At 28.6% G+C, this 24,198-nt stretch overlaps 1 protein-coding gene across 1 annotated transcript; it reads right to left on the reverse strand.

The window, feature by feature from the left end:
* Positions 1-201: 201 nt before the first annotated feature.
* Positions 202-3,144, reverse strand: LOC114164712 (uncharacterized). Its single transcript, XM_028049458.2, has 2 exons — positions 3,011-3,144; positions 202-1,269 (listed from the first exon to the last, which is right to left on the reverse strand). Exon 2 carries the CDS (start codon positions 1,238-1,240, stop codon positions 257-259), a length of 984 nt encoding a protein of 327 aa, XP_027905259.2. The 5' UTR covers positions 1,241-1,269; positions 3,011-3,144; the 3' UTR covers positions 202-256.
* Between the last annotated feature and the right edge of the window lie 21,054 nt (positions 3,145-24,198).

Below are 24,198 nucleotides of genomic sequence, written 5' to 3' on the forward strand. Positions count from 1 at the left end.
GAATCCGTCCAAATTTTTATTTATTTTTTGGCTGAAACGCACTTCAACCTTATATATATATTCAGTAGCAGATTACCATTAAAGTTTCAGTGTCCGTTGTATAGAGTAGAAACATTAATAAATTCAATTTGTTAGTACTTATAATATTCATGATATTGGCCATAATTTTTATTTTTTTTAGAATACTAATAATCAATGAATTTAGAAACATAAATAAATAGTCATGTTCCCTTTAATGTAAAGATCTGCATAATTTCTAAACAAAGGTCAAACTACGATTCGCAGCTTCGCATGGTTTTTCAACAAATGCAGCAGCTCCAGAAAGAAATTGTCCACATAAACGTCTAGAAGGGATCATGGGCCTTATTGGAGCAGATGCGGGTCGGCCCAAATAAATGTCTGGGAAAGAATCTGAAAGGTGAGGCTGAAGCAACCAATCAGGCCCAGAAGCATAAAAATTGAGGCTGACGCAATCACGTAAATCCCCGCATCGCTCACTTTCCCTCGAAACTTTCTTTGCCAACTCTTCCTCAAACTCAAGACTCTTCCTTAAACTTTCTTCAATCTCGAACCCGTCGTTAAATTGCATCTCTCCGTCGTCGTCGTCGACGATAGGGTAACCACACAATTCGCAGCAATCATCGTCTTCAGGGACCAACCTCATCGTCACTCTTTCACCTTCAGTTCGAACTTCCATAATGCAGTGTTCGTGGCCATCGTGACCACGGCTCACTCTCTCCGCCGTTATTATCAACCTTCCGTCACCGTTACATTCCCTCGTGAAAGCCCAAGGCATTTCTCCCATTTCTCTCATCAACGTTAATGGCGGTGGCAACTGCCTCTTCCTTTTCTCAATCCTCTCTCTGCACCTCATCATCACAATCGGAGAGTCAGGTTCCACCCTCCATTCCTCTACGTAGGTTATCATGCAGTCCCCGCTCTCCGTTCCGATCACGTCTCCCATTAATGTCGTTCGGAACGCCCACGAGGCCGGTCCCCACATCCTTGATATCGTCGGAGGCGCTGGTGATGACGGTTCTGATTCCACGGCTTCTTCTGGTGTGCAGCGATGAACAACTCTCGTGGGTGATTTTAATTCTGAGTGAAATAGGGTTTTGAGACCGGCTTCGCCTGTACGGCGTCGTTCTGGGGTACGTTTTGGGAACGCTAGTTTGGCTTTTCGCAGCAATATGAGACTATAAAACATGGATGTGATGTGCGATAGATATTTGCTCAACATTTCCACGCATATATGTCTTCCACTGTTTCCTGAAATAAGCATAGAAGTTTGTTCCAGTGGAGAGAATCATCCTCAAACAAATTAAAATAAATATACACGCATTCTTGATAAAAATTTTAAAATGAATGAGAAGATAAATTTTAATGCAATAAATGACATCATGTGATAGAAAAAAAAATATGATAATAAAAAGACTACTAATTTCTAATTCGTAATGAAATTAAATGTTGGCAATAGAATAGTTAAAATTGAAATTAGGATACCTCTAACAAATTTTCTAAGTTTTTGGTCAATGAATTAAAAAAAAGTTAAGTATAACTTATATGAGTACACATTAAAGATTGTAAAAAACATACATTTTTACACATTCAACTATCACCTGCAAATTATTCCTTCTACTTTTCTGTGAATAGTAAATTTATACAAATAAACACAGCATAAAAGTCTAATACTTTCTCTGTTCTGGGAAAATTCTACGTATTTATTTATTAATATAAGTATCATTGTCAACAAATATAACCCAGAATAATTTAAAGAATATATACATCTTTAATATATCAAAACAATAATATTATACCTTATCTATTATTTTTAAACATTATGAAACTATTCAAGTTTACTTACTGTTAAGGCAATATTTTTCTTATCTCTCTCGCATTATTCACTGAATTAAAAAGAATTCTATGTTCTCTCTCTACTAATTGAATTAAAAGTTATTCTATGTGCTCTCATTGATTAAAAATATACAAAGTATTATTTAAAGATAATTCAAAAAAAGTTATTTAATACCTATTTTATGAGACGAAAATTAATTTAGGATATTTTTTTTCTTCTAAAACATCATATTAAGAAGAGCAAATGGGGTAATATATTAAACTTAAACTAAAAATAAATAAAATATGTAAATGAAGTATTTGCATTGTATGTTTCGAAAAACAACATAAATATCATGTAGCTGGCAGCCAGTGAAGAAATTAATATGCATGATGATTACACAATTAATGCAAGAATTTTGAAAAGCAATTGTGGATTTGAATTGGGGATGTAAGGAAAGGCTAGGGCATGTATTTATGGTATTGCATCGTAAATAAGCAAATGTGGCGTGGTTGTGATCCATTTTTGTTATACATTTATAATTTTTTATTTTTGGCTTTTATATAGCCTTTCATTGATTCTTTTTCCACTATAGGCTTTCGGTGCATTTGGAAAAAAAACTAAAATAAAAAAGACAAAATAAGAAAACAACAAAAATAAAAACTGAAAATGCTGATTCTTAATGGGTTAAAACATGTAGTTTGTTCAACCAATTAGCTCAAACACCTTGTTTCTCTATAAATGTAAGAGTTAAATCAAGGCTAAGTTATCGTTTCTTGTGACTGTTAACATATATAAATACCGTTCCAGATTTACGAGAGCCATTGAACGGATTAACCAGAATTAACAATGTCAGAAAAAAAATTATTGAGCAGGAAGAATTACAAAAATGCGGGTAGAAATTATTGGATGAAGTTTGATGGATGAATTTGTTTAAAATTACATAGGGAAAAAAGAAGTATTACTTTTAATTCATATTAAATTCACAAACCATTTTTAAAATTTGAAAACCTACTATAGAATTATAAAGGGTTTTGACGAAACTAGAACGAAAATATAAATCTGAGATGAACCACAAAACTATGTTATCTATGGGGTAATGAATCGAACAGTGGTAAGATCTGAAAGTGGTAGCGAAAAAGACACGCAAGGATATGAAAAGAGGAGAAATCTTACTTTGGTACTGAGCCGTGAGTGAGTGTTGCCGCGTCACTTCATCTTCTCTGACACCGAGAAAGATCGGAAGAAAACAGAGAAAAGGAGAGAAAAATCATCACAACAAACTAGGAACGCATTACAGTGAAGAAAACGTATATGATGCATAGTGGCGTTAATTACCTTAAATACCCCTTGGTTGGCATAACTCGGGAATTGTGGAGAGTGGTCCCCACAGGGGTTTGGAGGGTACGAAGGTCTTTTGCGTTTCTTGTGGTGAAAGAATATGAAAACTAGTAGATGAAACAAAATCTGCGTTACGAAGGAAAAGGTGAGAGAACAAGAATTTCCATTAAAGGCATTCAACAGATTTTGTTTGCTTTTATACTCCTGTTGGCTTTCATGTTTAGATGCCAGCTAGGTTCATTTTATAACTCTTTAATACATTATTTATTACTGCATTTTCTACTTTTTCTTTTAATTATTTTCTCTGTTTTCATTTCTATATCGAAATAAATGTACATACACAAATTAATTAAAATATCAAGTAAAGTAATAATTTATTTGATTAAAACGATACTTATTTTTATCTTAAAAAAATAAATCAAAGTAAAATTCTTTTAAAACTTAACACTTTAGAAAAAAAAAAAAGAAAAGAAAGAGCACTAGCTAAAATTGATTGGAAATTACATATTGCATGAGTCTCGCTATTTGTTTTTATTTAATGTTTAACTTTGAAGTATAAATTATTTTATATACCTCTCATAATTTGATTAAATAATTTTAATTTCTATATATAAAAATGTAACATTGTACTGGAGTTATGCGCAAAGTCAAACATAAAGTTCGTTGTGTTTAAAAAATATATATAAATATCAGAACTGCGTTAAGTTTTTAAAATAAAAGAATTAAAACTATTTTTGACCAAAGAGTCAAACCATATGTTGTCCAAATTATTCCTTTACTTGATGGGATTGATGTGGTATGATATAGTTGGAAAATGTTTTTACATGATTATTGTAATAATTATATAGTAAGTGGAAAAGAAAAGGTAATAAAGATCAATGTTGTGTTTCCAATGAGTTGTTTGAGTGGTGTGCATGAATCCGTGTGAAATGGGGTGCAGAGCTACAGAAGAAATGGAAACGTTACTGTTGTCTTTGATGATGTTGTTTGCTGCTTGGATAGTTGTCTCCGATCCAATGGTTAGATAATGGTTGAAAAGAAACACAATTTTGATGGATTCAAAATTTGAAATCAAGTGGACCCAAACAATAAAATAAAATAAAATTCCAGAACATTGATTAGGGTAACATCCCAAAACTCATCTCCCAGATAAACACATGCTATTCATAATTACATAAAATATTATATATATATATATATATATATATATATATATATATATATATAAACTTTGAAGAAATATACTCATTTCTTCGTACAAATTTGAAAAATAAACATTAAGAGAAAAATGAATTGATATTTTAAATTAAATATGACATTATTAATACATTTTACTGCAAACTAATGTCTCGTTAAATGAATGTGAGATTTAAAAATTTTAATAATTGAAAAAGTGTATAAATATCGTTAAATATTTTAAGTAATAGGTAAAATGGTTTGTTGGTTATAATTTAAAGAATTTATTTTATGTTAAAATATTTTTTAAGAGATATAAATTATTTAATTAGAAATATATTATTAGATGTTATGATATATTCTTGGATGTTGTTATATATTAGATATTGTTTAGAAATAAAAAAGATATCATGAGATATTGTTAGATTTTGTTAGATATTATCAGATATTTTTATTAAATAATAAGAAGTGATAATAAAATATTATATTTTTCTTACCAATATTAAATATAAAAATATAGGAGAACGAGGAGAATTTTGTTAAAAATCATGACAAGCGAAGGAATAAGGGAGAAAGATTTTATTAAGAATAAGGAAGAAGCGAATAGGAGGGGAAACTAAAAGCTTACAAATTTTAGTTGTTTTGACTATTTTAATTATTTTAACATATTTTAATTTGTATTTTTTTATCTTATTTGTGAAATTGTGAATATATAACAAGTTTTATTATGTATTGATGTTGTATGAGAAACTTATGTAGGGACAAAGGATGATTCTTAATATGTTTGCATGTATGGTGACTCGACAAGAGATGGTGAAGGGTAATTTTGCAAAGTTGTATCAGATGTGAACTTCATCTGAGCTCTTGAGAAGAATGATAGAAAGTGACACTTATGTACTTTGTCAGATAAGCTCTTGACGAGAGTGATGAGAAATGACACCTACAAGCTTCACCATAATCTTGGTAGCAGGGGGAGTGGAGCACTTATTCGGTGCCAAAGATACAATTCAGTTTTCTGACATGGAGATCAGGGAGATCACTAGTGGTTCTACCATTAATATGATAATATGTTTTCTTTTAATTGTTGTGTAATACAACATGTTTTTGTGTGTATGTATGATATGTTGTTTTATTTTATTTTTTATTGAAAATACCTTTAAACTTTTAATGTAATGAAAATTATTGCTATGACAACTAGTATTTATGTTAGTTCACCCGTTGATTGTCAGTTGCACGTGCGATGATGGTATTTAATTGGGAACATATAATAGTACAAGTATTGAGAAAGATGCACAAAACTAGAGATGATGATCAATATCGAAAAACGTTTGAGACAATATTTTAATCTTATATTTTTACTTTTCAATAAAAATTGTTTGGAAAATAATGATTTTTTTGTTTATCGATATTTTCAATAAAATAGGAATAAAATTCTATTTTAAATTATATAATTTGTGTTAATTACAATATTTAGGAATACAAATAATACTTTTTACAAGAAGCATAATTTATTTACTCTTAGATCTTCTATGTATTTTAGGTGAATTTTACATTTCGAATTCAATATAATAAATTCTACCTTGAATTTAATGGAAATTGATTTATGAATTTTTACCTCGTAATATTTTCTAATTTAATGTATTAATAAAGTCTTTTCATATATTATCAAATTCTCAAATGTATTGTAACCATTGACCATAACATCACTCTAATAAATATAAGTATGTTATACTAAAAATTGAAATATAAGTCAAAAGTTTCACATTTAATAAAATTATCGAAAATAACAATATAATAAGAAAAAAAATGTAATAAATCAATTTTCTTAATATATTTTTTATCAAAGATAATATCATAGTTTTTTATATAACTTTTTTTTAGTTCATTGATAGTGACTCTCTTTTTAGTTAATATTAATAAAAGAAAAATCACAGAAAGGCCCTACAGCCTAAAACTAAAAAAAAAACACTTAAAGAATATATTTGTTGATCTCTTTTTTTAAAAAACTAAAAGTGAAAAATATCTCAGTGTTTTTGTTTGTTTTACTATTGAAGGACGATGAAAAAGAAGAAAAAAATCAATGAAAAAAAAAAGAGAGAACATGTGAATACTTTTTGTTTATTTTAAGCAAGAAAATTAAGTGATTAGTATGAAATAGTTATTCATGTTATCTAAATAATCTTTTATTAATATCAAATGGTTAACAATCTTTTGAAAAAATTAAAAAATTAAAAAATTATAACTTTGTATTTTATTTTTATATTTCTTATGAAAACACAATCTTAGTATTCATGTCTATCCTCGGTTGAAAAAATGAGAGCATAAAGAAGCCAATTTTTAAGGGCATGCATGTGCACCTTTTCATAAATTAATAGAAAAATTCAAAACTACAAATATAGTAAATCATAATGTAAGAACCTAAGATGATATTTTATAGGGTGTTTAAAATAATGATATTCAAATATTTTAATATTAAAATGTTAAATTATAAATAGGATTGTATAAACGAGTTTCATTAATTATAAACACATTATCTTTCTAAAATCATTTTTCTAGAGTTTCCTCACTTTTTTTTGTGATTTCTCATCATTTGTTCATCTCATTGAGATTAAAGACCTCTAAGGTGATTTTGGTGACGAACTCTCCACTTATGTCTTATTAATTTTTTCAATTGAGTAAGTTGATTTTTTGCCTTTTTTTCTTAGTCTGATATTATTTTGTATGCATGTGAGTGATCCTAGCTCACATGCGCTGATCATGTTTGTGTTGTTCCTAGGGTGAGTTGTGTGTTCTTATAGCTTTGAGGGAGATTTGATACTCCCTGAGTTATTTGAGTCATCTTACAGGTAAAAGAAGCTAATTACAAAGCTTTTAAGTTATAGAAATATTGAATTGTTAAATTGTATGATGGTATTGTGATTTGTCTGTGTGTTTGATATGTAGAATGTACATGATTGTGTGAATTTGATTGTTTTAAACTTGAGGTTATTTACGTATAAATATTGGTTGAATGGGTATTGCATTTGAGATCAATTTACATTAATGATTGTGGTCAATTTGAGCTTGGTATGTGTTTGACATTTGTGAAAGCCATTGAGTTGTTTAGACTTGACTAGAAAGACATGATTATACAAAATCAGGTTCTGCAAAATTATGCAGACTCGCTGGTCAAGGGTGAGCTCGCTCAACGAATCCAAAGTCAGAGGCTCATTGACTTGGGAGTCGCTGAGCAAATCCAAAGTTAGGGACTTAGTGACTTGGGAGTCGATGGTCGAGTACCTACTTGCTCAGCGAATCCAAAGTCAAAGAACTTACTGACTTTTTAGTCGCTGGTCGAGAACACCTCGCTAGACAAATTTTGGAAGAATTTTTCTCTTTGAGTTCCAATGATTCACTCACTGGGTGAGCCATTTGGTCGTTGGACGAGTGAACATTTGTCACTCTTCCACATCTCGATGGTAGCGGACCAGGAGAGGTAATTTTGTCCGTCTAGCTTCTCGGAAGTAATGAAAGGACTTCCAGATAATGAAATAGCACTTCCAGAGGCCATTTCTGATCAAGGGAACAAAAACAGATAGCAAAAACAAAAAAATAGTGGAGATTTTTAAACGCCCTGGGAGATTTTCACAAGGGTGACGTTTGGACCTCACCGAAACAAAGTTTTAAGGGTCAAAACAATAGCAGAAGGCTCCGACGAGAGCTACGGAGGTGGCGCTGTGACGTTCCGAGCAGCAGAAGGTGGCGCGTGGACTGCACGTGCCTGTTCGTAGCGGAGAAGACGCGGCGTGTGGCGGCGCATGGACGGGGGGCTGGTTCCGGCACTGGTGGGGGTGGCTGTCGCTCGGAGAGGTGTTCTAGATCTAGTGATCGCCGGTGAAAACTAAGGTGGCCGGAGACGGTGGCCGGAGACGGCGGCCGACGAAGAATAGTTGCAGACAGCGACAGAACAGTGGCAGACAATGATGATTTAGTGAACAGTGACAGCTGGTAGCTTTGGATAGTGTTTAACGGCAGTGGACAGCTGCAGACAGTAACGAACAGTGGCGGATGGCGGCAGACAACCGCGCACGGCGAAAGTGTCGGTGGACATGACCAGACAGAAACCAGAGCGGGATCGACCCGCTCTGATACCAAGTTGAGATTAAAACAGAAAAAGATATGTTTGAGGGCTTGTAGAGTCCCCTCTACTGTTCTTGATATTTATATAAATAATAAAGGAGATACAAGGGAAGTTGAAACATTATAGGCTACAACTAGGTGGTAGGGTAGAGGTTATCCAACACTCAACCTCCTAGCTTACACATAATGATTGCCTAGATATACTAATTATTTCTACAATTTTAAACTAAAAATCACATAAAGTATTGAATAGTTTATGTTAGTTTTAATCTCTTAAAATTTTAAACCAATGATATTAGTCTTCTCTTCTAAAAATTTCATTATAATTTTAAACAAACTCTAACTTCAAATTAAAAATATTTAATAAAAAATGTGAATTTTAATACAAATATAACATTTATATAAAAAACTAAAATTTGGTCTCAATTTAGAAAGGTACAAAATTGTTCAATTTTTTAAAAATTGGAACTGAATTGAACCAAAATAACGAATTTAAGAACCAAATTGAGTATGAGACATGAACACTAATACGTGACAGTGACCTGAACACGTGATACTACTACTACTACCACATGATACGATATTGGTTTGACACATGACAATACTTTTTAAAATTAAAAAAAGTAAAAATAACTAAATTAAAAAAAATCATGAATTATCGCATAATATATCACAGTTTACTATGATTAATTATTTAAACGATGTTAACAAAAATAACTAAAATTTTAAAAAAAATTGAACTTTATTGAAAAATAAAATAGTAAAGTTGACTTGACAAAATTAAACGAAAATAAAAACTAAATTATTGTTTTAACGTATTGTTAAACATGAAAGTAATGTACGATAATTTTTTAATTTACTTTATTTACAGTGAATAAACTGACATAAATTAAATTAATATTAAAAATATATCTTATTTAACACATGTTACAGGGACATTACATTACATAAATATTAAAATAAAAATGCATTAATCAATACTAAATATTAACTAAAAGATCAATTTAAAGACTAATAATAAAATAGCATAGACTTATAATCGATCTTTAAAACTCAATGATTACGATTTAGGATCCATAAATCTAGAGTCGCATACACATATTACAAATCCAACTCTACTATCTATCTCAATATAACTATCTCAGTTTCTTGTGGAGACTAAATACTTTTGTTTCTTGTAGAATGGTAATATTAATACTATTACAGTTTTTTAACAATTTGTGGAAAAATAGATTAAATTGTTTCTGTCCATATTGTGAGGAAGTAAGACTTTTATTGAGAGTTACTGGGTGCATAGAAGTTGGCAGCATGCAATTCCAAATGACCAATGAACCAGAAAGATTGGTAGCTGTACTACAACTAAGAATTCACGGATCGAGAAGAACCATCATCATTACCTTTTATCTTATTCACCTCTCACTCATCACCCTTCTCACTCATCTTTCATGCAATCTCATACTATTAACAACTACCACTTACCACAAATCTTCCAAAATTCAAACTCCATTTCAAGTTCTAATTCACTTTTCAAAATACAAATTAAGAATTTTGTACGACAAATAATATTCTTCCAGATTACATATATTTGATACAATGAGAAATAATGACTCATTTTCATTTAAACTTTATACTTTAATAATTTATCTCATTCAAGCATCTTAAATTAAATCAATTCTAACAATGAAAAATACTATTACTCTATATTTTTTAATAGTTAAAAAAGAGTCATGTGTACAATAGTAGAGCTGCTAAATATGTATAGTGGTTTACAATCAGTGCGTTTGGCCCGAACATGTTACATAAAATTAAATTGAATTATAAGTTTATTGAACACTTTGTTTCGCTAATTTATAAGTTCAAGTGTTTAATCAACTTTTTAAATTTTAAATTTGTATCTTTCGTTTTTTTTCATTTTTTTATTATTAATACTTTAATGTTTAATTGTGTCTACACCATCCTTTCTAACTAATTTAATGTATTTTTTTACTATTTTAATTATTAATAAAAACATTTAATAGTTAATTTTTTTAAAAAGTTAATAATTATAATTTGACGTTAATAAAAAGTATTAACAATATTATAATTTTGTACTCAAAATATAAAAAACCATATAATAAAAATATAACAGTTTTATTGCAGGGAGAAGTTGATTGCTTAAATAATGCAACGCTGTTAAAAATATTTTTTATATGGTTTCTTCTAATATTCTTGGCTAGCTTTTAAAAACTGATCATGGAAATATAGTGAAAGCACTAACTTAAAATATCTATTAAAATATTATCTGTAGTTGAATTCTTGTCAAATTTATGAATCAAATAATGTATTTTATTACAAGATTTTTAGTGTTATTTAACCAAAATAATACAATATGTAGTTATCACTTCAAAACTATTAGACGTGAAATATGAAAAGTCATAAAATATATCATAACTTTTACATTTAAGAAATATTTTTGAAGAACAATTACAGTTACGGTTACACTTATAAAAAATTATCAAAAGTCATAATATATATAATATTGAGAATTAAACATGAAACTAAATAAACTATCTTATATCATAACTTTTAAATTTAAGAAATATTTTCGAAGAACAATTACAGTTAGGAACTAAATAAATACACTCCCGGATCTTTTTTAATGGTCAGTGTTTTTTTTTTTCAAATTTTGCTTTTATATCTATCATTCATAAAATATTTTTATAGCCAATGTAAAACTTGTGAACATCCCAAACATGAACCACTCATGATAATATCTATTATAAATTAAAAACATAAAAATCTATAAAACTAGTTATTTTTACAAAGGTAATAAATATGAATTAATTTATATTTTTATTGCAGAACTTTTTTAATACACTACAAATGAAAAGATAATCTAATAATGAGAAACAAGGAACTGGAATATTATTGCGGCCAAAAAGGTGGAACATGTAACAACAAAAAATAGCACTAAAAGAACAAAAGGAGAATGAATTAACCCTGAACTGTTATACTACGACACTGGTCTTCAACCTGTTCTGCTCTTAACCTAATCGCAAATGGAGTGGGAGCTTCTTCTTCTTCTTGTTCTTCATCATCTTCTTCTTCTCTTTCTTCTTCCTCCTGATAGAGAGGAACAAGATGTATTGTGAGACGACCATTGGCTCTGTGCGTTGTGAAGCACTCGTGATGTTTGAGCTTTTCTTCTTTTAAGATCAATCTTCCATCCGCGGTGCAGTATCTCCTCATCACGAATTCCATGGGTATAGGGGGCGGCAACTCTCGCTTTTCCTTTCTCTTGGCACTGTTCTTGGAGACAACAACAGTGTTTGTTTCGGAGAGGACAATGTCGTCGTTGAGGTCAATGTTGCAGCTCTCAGTGCCGATGTAGTCATCACCATAGTTGAAGGGAGCCATGTGTGGGTGACGAGGAAAATATCTTAGGAGAAAGAGAAAAAAAAAATGAAGAGTGGGGTTTGAAAATGGTTTTGATGGTGTGTTTATATAAGTGTTTTGCATTGAATGAGAGGGAGGTTTTGGGGAAGAGGAAGTGACAGCTAATGTGCATGAGATGAAGCCAGGTTGTGTTATGTTGTGTTTCTCTGCCTTTGTCAGTATTCATTTTCCCAACTTCAAACAATTGGATGACAATTACGTAATACAGTAAAAGGAATATTAAATTCTTCAGATATTTTTACTTTCAGCAGGGGCAAAAATTTTAAAAACCTTTCTCAAAATTTATAATCCCATTTTCATTATTTTGTTAACTATGAAATTGAGTAACTCTAATTTAGAATGAGAGAACAAGAACTGATTGTAATCCTCATGTAAAACATTTAAGTATTATATTGATAGTTTGTCTCTTTTTAGCTTATATTTATCAATTTCAACATCTACTTTTTTTTTAATGTATTTGAAAATTCATCCATTTCTTTAAATAATTTATTTGAATTATTTCTTTTAATATGTTGTTGGTTTCTATATTTGTGTTACCTATTTAATTGATTACTATTTACAATTAATCTATGTTTTCCAGAAGACTATGTATATCATGAAGAAAACTTAAAAAAGTAATCATAGATTAATTAAAAAATCATTAAATATGAAAGATAAAATTAACTAAATTGTTTAATATTTCACAAATTATATAAATATTAGTGCAGGTACATCCCATTTCGAGGTCAACGCAGAAAAGAAAGTGAAAATAATAAATTAAATAACTGATACAACTGGAAAATAAATTTTGAGTAAGAAAATTACTTAAATATGCACATGTAATACTTGCATTCTCATTAAGCTACAATGATTGTGTCATCTCTAATTACATAAATACCATATCATTTTTAATAATTATGCCTTAACTATTCCTTTTAATATACAATTGTTTTTCTGTATTTATTTTGATTATTTTATTTAAATTTAATTATATTTTAAGTTTTTGATAATTTTATAAATCCATCATCAATCCAAACACAATTTTATTGATACATGTCACTTCAGATTTGTTACCTCATATAATTTTAATTTTATAGTTTTACATTTTTATAGTTTTATAATTTTATACTTTTACAATTTTATAAATCTTATAGTTTTATAGTTTTATATTGTACAATGTGACGCTCAACTACTAATTTAAATAATTATTATTTCATAAAAAGATGGAATAACTTTTTTTTTTAGAATACGATATTTTTAGAGGATACAAACAATAACATAGCTTCATATTCAACTATATATCAATAAATTATATTTTTGTAATTGTTCATGAAATATTACAAAAATATGTATTTGTATAATATTAAGAGTTCTACATCAGAATAGAAGATTATCTATATTTTTAATATCTCATCAAGATATTAATATAATTTATCCACGAATAAATCTTCAGAAGATCCACCAATAATATTTCGAACAACTCTCACTAAGCAGGTTCCCATTCTTCTCATGCAACATGTACATATGAAAGAAAAACATGAAAGAAGTGAGGTCTTTAGAAGCCTTAAATATCAATCTTAATAAACTCAACAAACAATACATACACGAGGCCTAGAATTGGAACCTACAACCACAAAACTAGATCTTGTTATACCAGACATATGGATCCATAATCCACTTCGGATGATCCATTATGAACATCAAAAGTTACTTTATGGGAAGTGATTAGGTAGTTGAGTATTTCTCATAAAACATTGGTACAATAATAATTATTTCTTTATTGAGAATATTAGTCATTTATAGGCCTATAATTGGAACCTACAACCACAAAACTAGATCTTGTTATACCAGACATATGGATCCATAATCTACTTCAGATGATCCATTATGAACATAAAAAGTTATTTTGTGGGAAGTGATTAGGTAGTTGAGTATTTCTCATAAAACATTGGTACAATAATAATTATTTCTTTATCGAGAATATTAGTCATTTATAGGCCTATAAAAGAGATATATACTCACTACCTAACCTTGGCGATACCGAGCAGGTATCGGATAGTTCCAAGTTCAAGTTTGGCCTATGAATATCCTAGTCCAATGCGCTATTCTGAACTATCCAAATATTCACCTACTCGGTAAAACATCCTTAGACCCCACCATGGTCCTTGCCTTTCATCTCGCAGTGTACCAAACTATGACTTCCCAAATACAAACACTCTAACACTGGTTTCATCTCAACTTATTGAAACCATACTTAATTGACACACTCTTGGATATTTTCAAAGGTGATAAAATGTGATAATTACATTGTATAAACTATACACAAAGAATATAAAATAAAATAAAATGGACATGTAATTTTTTTCTATCCAAGCTCATTGAATAAAATAATATTTACTTTTACTTTACATTCATTTATTTATTTTTAATTATAAAATAATGATAAAAATAAGAATTAGATAAGGATTAGAATAATATAAATAAATATAATAATAAAAATATAAATTAAACAGGACCAGTGCGTAACTGGAGATATATTAAATAAAATAAATAAACATGATTAGTACATAACTGGAGATAAATAAAATAAAATACATAAACAAGACTAATACATAACTGAAGATTAAATAACATAAATTAAATAAACAGGACCAATACATAATTGGAGATAAATAAAATAAAATAAATAAATAGGACCAGGGCATAACTGGAGATAAATAAAATAAAATAAATAAATAGAACCAATTAAATAAAATAAATAAATAGGACCAATGCATAACTGGATATTAAATAAAATAAATAAACATGATCAGTACATAACTTGATATTAAATAAAATAAATTAAATAAACAAGATCAAGACCAATACATAACTGGAGATAAATTAAATAGATAAATTAAATAAAATAAATGAAGAATCAATATATAACCAGAGATAAATTAAATAAATACAAAATGACATTAAATGAAAATAAGCTAAATAGAAGTAAATAAAATAATATATGATTCAAAATAAATAAGAGATTAATATAACACCCAAGAGTTTATCAAGATTGATATAAAAAGAGCTTAACCTCACTCCTCTTACCTGATTGATCGAAGGGCACACTAATACTATTTTAAGAGAACTAAAATTTCTTTGAATCTTTGCTCTAAGCTTTTACTCTCTTTTCTCTTACTCTCTCTTCTTTCTCTCTCTCCTTTCTTTCTTCTCTCTCTTTCTCCTTTCTTTCTCTTTTAGGTAACTTATTCCCTACTTGATCTCATCTCCATATATATATATATATATATATATATATATATATAAGGCACACATGTGCTTATCTTTTTCAGATCATCATTGCTTTCATTAATTAAGAGATGATGTTTATCTCTTTAGCTTATCCTTTATTTTATTTTTTATTTTTTTCTTATCTTCTTTTCTTATCTTCAGATCTCTTTTAGAAGATTTTTCATTTTTTTTACACACACTTATTTTATAATATTTTAATTAATATATTTTTACCTTATATATATTATTAGTTTTGTTTTTTTCTTATTATTATTTTCAAAAAGTAAAAACTATATCATGATAAAATATATTTTTAATGTTTAATCAAATACGAAATATTAGTAAAAATGTAAAATTTTCTAAGTTTTTTTAAAATAAATAATGCAGTTTACTAAAAATAGGAATGTTACATACAAAGACTTCATGAACAATTTCATACTCTGTGTATAACATCTTTATATCTCTAGATACAGACTCTCTTCCACCATCGGTTTTTAGAACTTTGATCGTATTACTGGATTTATTTTGAACAAAAGATTTACATTCTTTGAAAATATGAAATTCTTCATTCTTTACCTTTATCAATTGTATCCTCATCTTTATGCTAAAATCATCGACCATAAAACAAAATATTTGTTCCCTCCTAGTGATGCAATTTCAAGCGACGCACACACATAACTATGGACAACCTGCGACGCTTCACTTGTTCTTACTGCATCGGTTGTTCCAAAAGGATTTCTTGGCTACTTGCTAATCAAGCACGTCTTACATTCTTTCATGGGAATACTGATAGGATGGAGGCCAGACACTAGTTTCTTGGAATTTAGACTATTCAAATCTCTATAATTCAAATGATACATTCTAAGGTGCCACAACCAAGTTTCATCAGCCATGGCAGCAACGAAAAAACATTTAGTCTCAACATTGTTCAAGCACACTTTGGAAGTTCTATTATTGGCTAAAAGGGCTTTGATAATCAATCTCTTCGTAGCATCATACACCTCAAGAAAGTTATCCAATATACTCATTGAATAGCCTTTACCAAGAAATTGAACCATACTAATCAAGTTACTTTTGAAACTTGGAACATACAAAACCTCTTAAATCATTGCTTGTTGACCATTCTGTTTAGTCAACAAATCTCACCGTGTTCTTCTTCTTTTCATCGGACTCAACAAGCCATTCTTGGTGGCTGGTCATATGGTTAGAAAACCCTGAGTTTATATACCATACTTCGTCACTCATTCATTTGGGTTAGTCACCATCAGCAGTATCACAGGTTCCTCCAAACTTTCTTTTCCTCTTTCTCCACGTGAGCCTGATAACCAGACCTCGATTGATTTTCGTTAGAATCTTGATTGCTTAGCACTACCTTACACTCCGTCGAGAAGTGCCCAATACGATTACAATTAAAGCACTTGATTCTTTTTCCATCCATCGTCATCTTTCCTCCTCATCATGTATTAGAGATTCACTGTTTGTTATCTGAGTAACGGAAAGTAATCTAGCAGCAATTTGAATCACAACAACCTAACAGTGACACCACACTAGTCGTCAGTCTCCTCCTCAACAACTCTCAATCCTTAAATAGAGATTGTAGAGAGAAGGTGTTGAATCTGAATTTGGTAATGTGTTAAGAGAAAAAATAATACTCATTATTGGTGGCTGAACATATTATTTGATAAATTTGGGTTTTTGTTTATGATGAATTTGAGTTTTTGTTGTATATGACGAACATATTATTGGGCTTTTCACTAAATGAAAAGATAGCAAACTGCTCTTCAATATGGAGATGGTGATTGGATGAAGTACCGAAAATGAAAAATGGATGGAAGCTGTTTGGAAGGTGGAGAGTGGGATGTTGAAGAAGAAGGGTGATGTTGGTGATTTTGAAATGAGACATGTGTCCAAAAATAAGCGTTAACGTGACACGTCATCTGTCATATCACAAAAAACAGTTTATATCGTCAAATATTGAGGATGAAATCCATACATTTTGTAAGAACTAAGATTTAAATATAACAAATTTTGAAAGATATACTAAAATTTTTTTTTTTAATAATTTAGGTACCAAAAGTATAGTTAACCTAAAACAAAATAATAAAAGGTAAAATGGGTATTATGTCAAGTTTGGAGGTGCAAGATGAAAACGTGGGGTGGAGGAAGAATCCCCTATAAGAGTACCTAAAGAATTGGGCCTGATTATGTATCAGCCCGTGTACCATGTTAAGGTACAACTGGACGCGGACTCTTATAGGGTGGAGGAAGAATCCCCTATAAGAGTACCTAAAGAATTGTTTTTAATATCTTTTTTTTTTTTGGTTTAAGTAATATTTTTTTAATGTTTTTCGTCTAATAATATAATGTGACCGATATTTATCTATCTTAATTTCAAATTCACCAACAAACTCATTTATTTTCTTTTTAATTTGTTATAACTCGTCCACAAATTGATTCCTTCCCTCTTCAAGATTAAGTTTACATTGAAGTAAAATAGATTGAATATAAAATAGGCTAATTAATTAGTGAATTAGAAACAGAAAAACGAAACCAACATCTAATATTTTAATGAAACAAAAAAATATTTTAAAAACAACTGAGTTATATTGCAAATTACTTAAAACTTAATTAAACATTTAAATAATCTAATTTGTAACATTTATATGCTAATACATAAAGTCCTAGCAGTACGTTGCAGGTACTAATTGGTGTGGTGGCTTTACATTTTTCTTGGTTGAATAATTCTTTATAATGTCTTTCGTTTACCCATCCCTTAACTACATTTTACAAGTATTTTGGTTTAAAATTTTAAATCTTTCTGTCTATGAGTGGGAGCGGTTGATAGAAGGATAAGTTATTATAATACAAGTATTAGGTTTCAAATTTGGTATTGTTTATTATCATCTATATAAAGGATTTTTTTTTATATGTTTTTTAAATTTATCTTTTAAATATATTTTTTAATTAAAGTAATTATTTTATAACTTTTTTAAATTTAAGCATTGTTTTCAATTTCATATTTTTGACTATAAAATTATCTATAAAATAAATCACGAGTTTATGATTGTATACAAAATTATACCAACAATTTGATTATAGGAGAGTTTTAGTATCCACATATGTGTGAGAAGTGTCTTTATATGAAATTGCTCAAAGGTGTTTTCTATGTCCACATGCATCCTAAAGACACACTCATGTAGAAAATTACACCAAGGTTTTACGTGTTCACATGGATGTTTTTCTAACACTTACATACAAAACATTGCATCATATGATTAACCACAGGGTGTGGTTGTGTCCATCTAGGAGTAGAAAATTTCCAACTATGTAAGAATAAAGATCCGTAACAAAATTACTTAAGGTCTTAGAATAAAAGTGGTGTCAAATATATTATATGTGTAAGACTAATATTATAAATGTCTAGAACCACAATCTCTTAATGACTATAACCATAACTCATATAAAATATAATAGCATGAACACACACATACATCAATAAATCTACAGTAAAAAAAAAAACTCATACTACAGTAAAAAAAAAAAAAACTCATACTGTTTTATTCATTAAGTCATCTATATAAATTTATATTACAAAACCCTGTCACACAAAATTATAACTACTAAAAGTGATCATTAAATAATATCCATAAATAGATTAATATATATTTTAATCAATAATAAAATAAATAGTTATAATTATAATATCTCAATATATATATATATATATATATATATATATATATATATATATATATATATATATATATATATATATATAATATGTGAGAGATGCATTTATATAAAAAATAACACAAGAAGTTCAACCTCTAGGATGCGATTGTATTCACATGGGTGTTGAAGATCACTCTAATAAAATTATACAAGAATTTTGATAATAAGGTTGTGACTTCATCTACATCTGTGTAAGAAACATGTCCATTTTAAAATATGCTATTTTAGATAATAATTTTTGAATTTTTACCTTAATAAATTATTTTGAAGAGATTTAAGGCTTTTTTTTATTCGTCTGGTTGTAAAACGTTTTACTATATATAGTCATTAGGCATGGTGAGTGTCGAATGTTCTAATCAAAATTAGATCATATTTAATTAAGTATTTAGTGGATCAAACTTTTGAACTTTTGCAAATCGAATTATGATTTCATTAAGGAAATAATTCTTTGATTACGTATGAGTGAGTAATAGAAGATTCATTAAGAACAAAATAATTAATATAATTATAATAAAATTAATTAAGATATAAAATTAATTAATATATGAGAACAAATGTGCGTTTAGGTCCTACTCCTTGTAATACAAATATTATTATATAGACTTTACGAATTCTTTTTCTTGAGATAAAATATATAAACAAACTTAAAATAAGTATATTTTTAATAAGACTATTGTGAGCAAAATTATTAGAGATAAATACATAACTAAATCAATAAACTTTATCTTTTATAAAACTTATTTATATGTTCAAATTATATATTCTTATTATCTTAGGTTAAGATATATGAAATATAAAATTAGAGAATTCAACTACCATCAACCTTATACAATGTAAAATTAGTTATAAAATATAAAAAGTTATAATATTTTTTTAATTAGTTTTGCATATTGTACTATTTGAAGTCAACATGGCCTTTTACTAGAATAATACGTTGACTTAAATATGTTTTTTATCCATAATTTTAAGTGAAAATTAAAATTATTTTATTTTCAAATTTTTTATTCAATTTAGTCTCCAAACTTTTAAAATACATGAATTTAATTATTTTAATATAATTTTAGTAAGTTTATTTAATGTTTTATGGTAATATTTAAGTTGTTCACACTGTTTGATATTTTTTTGCTTCGGTGTTAATTGGAAACGCATTTGATACACTAAATAAACTTAGTAAAACTTGATTAAAATGACTAAATACACATATTTTTAAATATATAAACTAAATTGGTTCAAAGTTTTGAAAATAGATTAATTCTAATTTTTACTAAATATTAAAAGATAAAAACATAAATAATTTAAAAATATTTCTCACTAATATAATATGATAACAAATAGGAGTAAGAATAAAACTAGAGTTGTCAAAGTGGGTCACAACCCGTGGGCCAACCTGGCCCATCAGTGGTTCGAGTCGGATTGGGTTGAAATTTTTTTACAAATTTCAATACAGGTCAATTTTTGACCCGGCCCACCAAGAACCCGACTCACCCGGGTTGAACTTGTGGTGGGCCGAGTTGGCCCACCAACCAGCATTGTGACACACATTATGTTGGACTTTGCCATGTTGGACTGTTTTTTTAACCAAACACATTGGTGGGTTGACAAATGAAAACCTAACTTCAACTACAAATAATAAGGAGATTGACTTATAGTTGAATAAATCACAAGAATGCCTTGATCTTAGATAGTAATTTGTATTTTTATTTATTTATTTTGGTTTGTATTGGAGTTTAACATCATTTTGGATTATATTGAGATTGTATTAAAGTTTATTTAAAATTTAATCCGAAATATAATTTATGACTTAAGAAAAAAAATTATATTTTTTTAATTAAGTGGGCTAGTGAGTTAACCCGTTTAACCCACCAACCCGTGGTGGGCTATGCCAAATTCGAATTTTTTCGACTCGCTAATAAGTGAGCCGGGTTGGGTTGGCCCACTAAGTGACCAACCCGTAGTGGGCTGGGTTGGGCCGGGCCGGACGACTCATTTTGACAGCTCTAAATAAAACAAAACTATGTTCCTAAATCAACATATTGTGATCAATCACTAGGATGTTTGGACCATGATTAGTAAGATTTATCCAAGTAAAAAAAGCCTACCAAAACTCAATTAATAAGTTGATATTTTAGATGTACGATATTGTATTCAATAATATGAATTCACTCATAAATAAATTGGATTAACTTCATGGTTCAAATATCTTTTGCAAGCACATTTTCTATTCCTATTCAGATATATAGTGATTTTTTTATTAATAAAAAATAAATAATATGCAAATAATAAAATGCATAAAACAGATAAGGGAAAAACCAGCACACACCAAAACTTTTAACGTGATAAAACCTCAATATGAAAGAAAAATCCATGAGACCTTGTCCAGTAAAAACTTCCACTAATAAACTAATAAAAATTAATGAGTACACCACAAGTTTTCTTGGAAATTCCAAATATCAACAGAGCACTATTTTCTTCATCAATAAAGAACTCCAATGAGTACTTTAAATAAACAATAGGGAGAACCTCAATATATGAGATGAGGAATAAAACATTTTTTTCTTTCTTCTTCAATCTCTCTTAGGGCTTTTCTTTTCACCAAAGACACTTATAACTCCTCTCTTTGTCTCATTCGTGACAAACTTATACAAAAAGTTACATATTTAAATTACATAGGGCTAGAAATCTATAAAAAAACTTATTTTATTTTTCTTAAATAAATCGGTGTAGATTCAATAAATTATTGGTGAGTGAACTCACAAAAACAAATATATCTAAAATAGACTATTGGAATGCCAAAACCTAATACAAAAGTTGTAAAAAACAAAATAAAAATCTCTATTCATACAAAATCTGCAAAATTTAATCAAGAAATGAACTTAGAATTGGTAAAAACTGGAGTCACTCTCACTGGAAGGGTACCTTATCTCTCAAATTCTAAAAGGTTAATGTTGTTGTCCGTAAAATCTTTTCTGTGTTTGGTTCCCCACATAAAATCTTTCCAGTCATTACATCCATAATATCTTGTTCACTTTTCTAAAAACATTATATATATATATATATATATATATATATATATTTTTTATTTGTATCACGTCGTATTGGATCTGCAAGAAGATCATAGCTAAATGTGAATGATAATTTTGCAAAAAATTGTTTTCTCTCGAAGTGACAGATATCATATTTAAGCATTTTAAAAATATTTTAGAACGAAAATTTTAAAAACTGAGCTTTCACTCCATTGTTATTTTAAACTATCTAGACCCTATAATTTTAAAAACTGAGCTTTCACTCCATTGTTATTTTAAACTATCTAGACCCTATAATTTTAAAGGTTAATCAGATCAGTTTCCATATAAATTTACGGTTTCCAGTTATATAAATCATAACAGTAATGAAAGAAAACTGTGCAGAGATATGGAGATACATCATTTCCCGTAACGATAACAAACAAGCCATACGATTTCTCCTTGTATTTATCATTTTCATAAAAAAAATCAGATAAATATAACATGAATAAAATATGAGTTCAATTTATATATAAAAAATTAAAATTATACTTTTAATTAAAAGTTTTAAAATAATAAATTTATAAACTTTTAATTTTATATAATGTTGAACTTTTTCATTAATAGAAAATTTAAATTCATATATTTAGATTCTTTAACGTATCAAACCAACAAATACAATGGTCATCAGAACTGGTCAATTATTGAAGTATGTTCTAGACTTCAACAACAAACCACACAAGTGATTAACTTTTCCCTTCCTTGCGGGATTAGATTAAATACAAATTTGTCTTATTGATTATAAAGAAATGAAGGAAAAAAAAAAAAAAGACAGTCGGAGAAAACAAACAAAGGGACAAGTTCATTTTCATGGATATGCAGCACTTTTGCTACTGAAGCCATGTGTCACAGTAGAAATCCCAAATCCATTGTGCCTTTCTTTACGCCTTGTGTTCCTTTCTTTCTCCTTAATTTTAATGTGTATGATTTGACAGGTGGCCAATTGCTACTGGACAATCCATGTAGAGTGTGAAGCTCTGTTGTCCACGTGGCTGAAAATCAACGATTAGGGTCTCCACAAGCAAGTGATTGAAACATGTTTCTGCAACGTGTCACGTGCTCATGCCATGCAACTATCCAAATCTCGAACCCTCAATCATTCATGCAAGGTTACAAAAATATTAGGTGGTTTTTTTTCAAACTTATGACGGCACCGCATATATGATCTTTTACTAATGAAAAAATTACTTTCAAATTTCTTGTGCTCTAAGCATTCAACTCACGTCCCTCTAAAATATTATCTTATCATGCCTTTATAATACAACTAAATCTTCACTATGGAACCAAAACACCTTTGTTCTTTCACGTTATGGCTTCAACAAACAAACACTGCACCTTCTTTGTCTGGAAGATGACATCATATTTATTATGTCCACCTGTAGGGTTTAGTAATATAATCTATCAACATTCTTTCCAACCTATTTTTCATTATTCATTGAAATTTATAAAAGAAAATATAAAATTGTGAGTGAGACCCATCTCATAAAAAAAAAAATGAGATCCACGGAATTTATATAATTTTCGATAAATTTCGGCCACTAATAAAAATTGTCCTCATAAAAAAGTTTATTACTAACATATTTTCTTGCCTATATCCAAATTAAGAAAACAAAAGTAAAGTATGAACTCTGATTTACAATAATTTGATATATTTAATAAATATTTAAAGAATAAATAATATATTTTTCCTTATATTAAATATTTAAATAGAATAGATAATATTTTAGAAAATATTTTGACTTACGTGGGACAAGAATGAACTTTTAGAAAATTGAAGCCTACTGTTTTAACAAGAGTTTATTATTTAATTATATACTATTATATTTTATAATTTTAGTAACTAAGTATGTTACGATATTTGGACACCCCCCTGTGTTAACACTCATAATTTATTTCTATTTCCTTTTATATACTAATATATCAATGACTATATATTTTTCTTCTCTCTTTTCTTGTCAAATAAGTTTCATGGTTTGGAGATTTTGTAGTCCAATTAGTATAAAATAAAATCTCTATCTTTGTGGATGAACATTATTATTCTTTAGTTACTCATTGAAACTTTGTTCTCTTTTATTTTTTATTAAGATGGTAAATCTAAATTTGAATACACATAAATAAAAATATTGTGGTTGACTAGGACAGCCCAACTTCTCTATTATTGATTATTTAATTATTGTTGATATAAATTATGTGTCCACATGTTGGATGATGAATAACATAAAAGGCATATAGCAAGCAAGGAGTTAAGGC

This window comes from Vigna unguiculata, chromosome 9, assembly GCF_037176805.1.
Source record: "Vigna unguiculata cultivar grain cowpea cultivar isolate G323 ecotype 2 chromosome 9, ASM3717680v1, whole genome shotgun sequence".
In the NCBI taxonomy this organism is placed as follows: domain Eukaryota; kingdom Viridiplantae; phylum Streptophyta; class Magnoliopsida; order Fabales; family Fabaceae; genus Vigna; species Vigna unguiculata.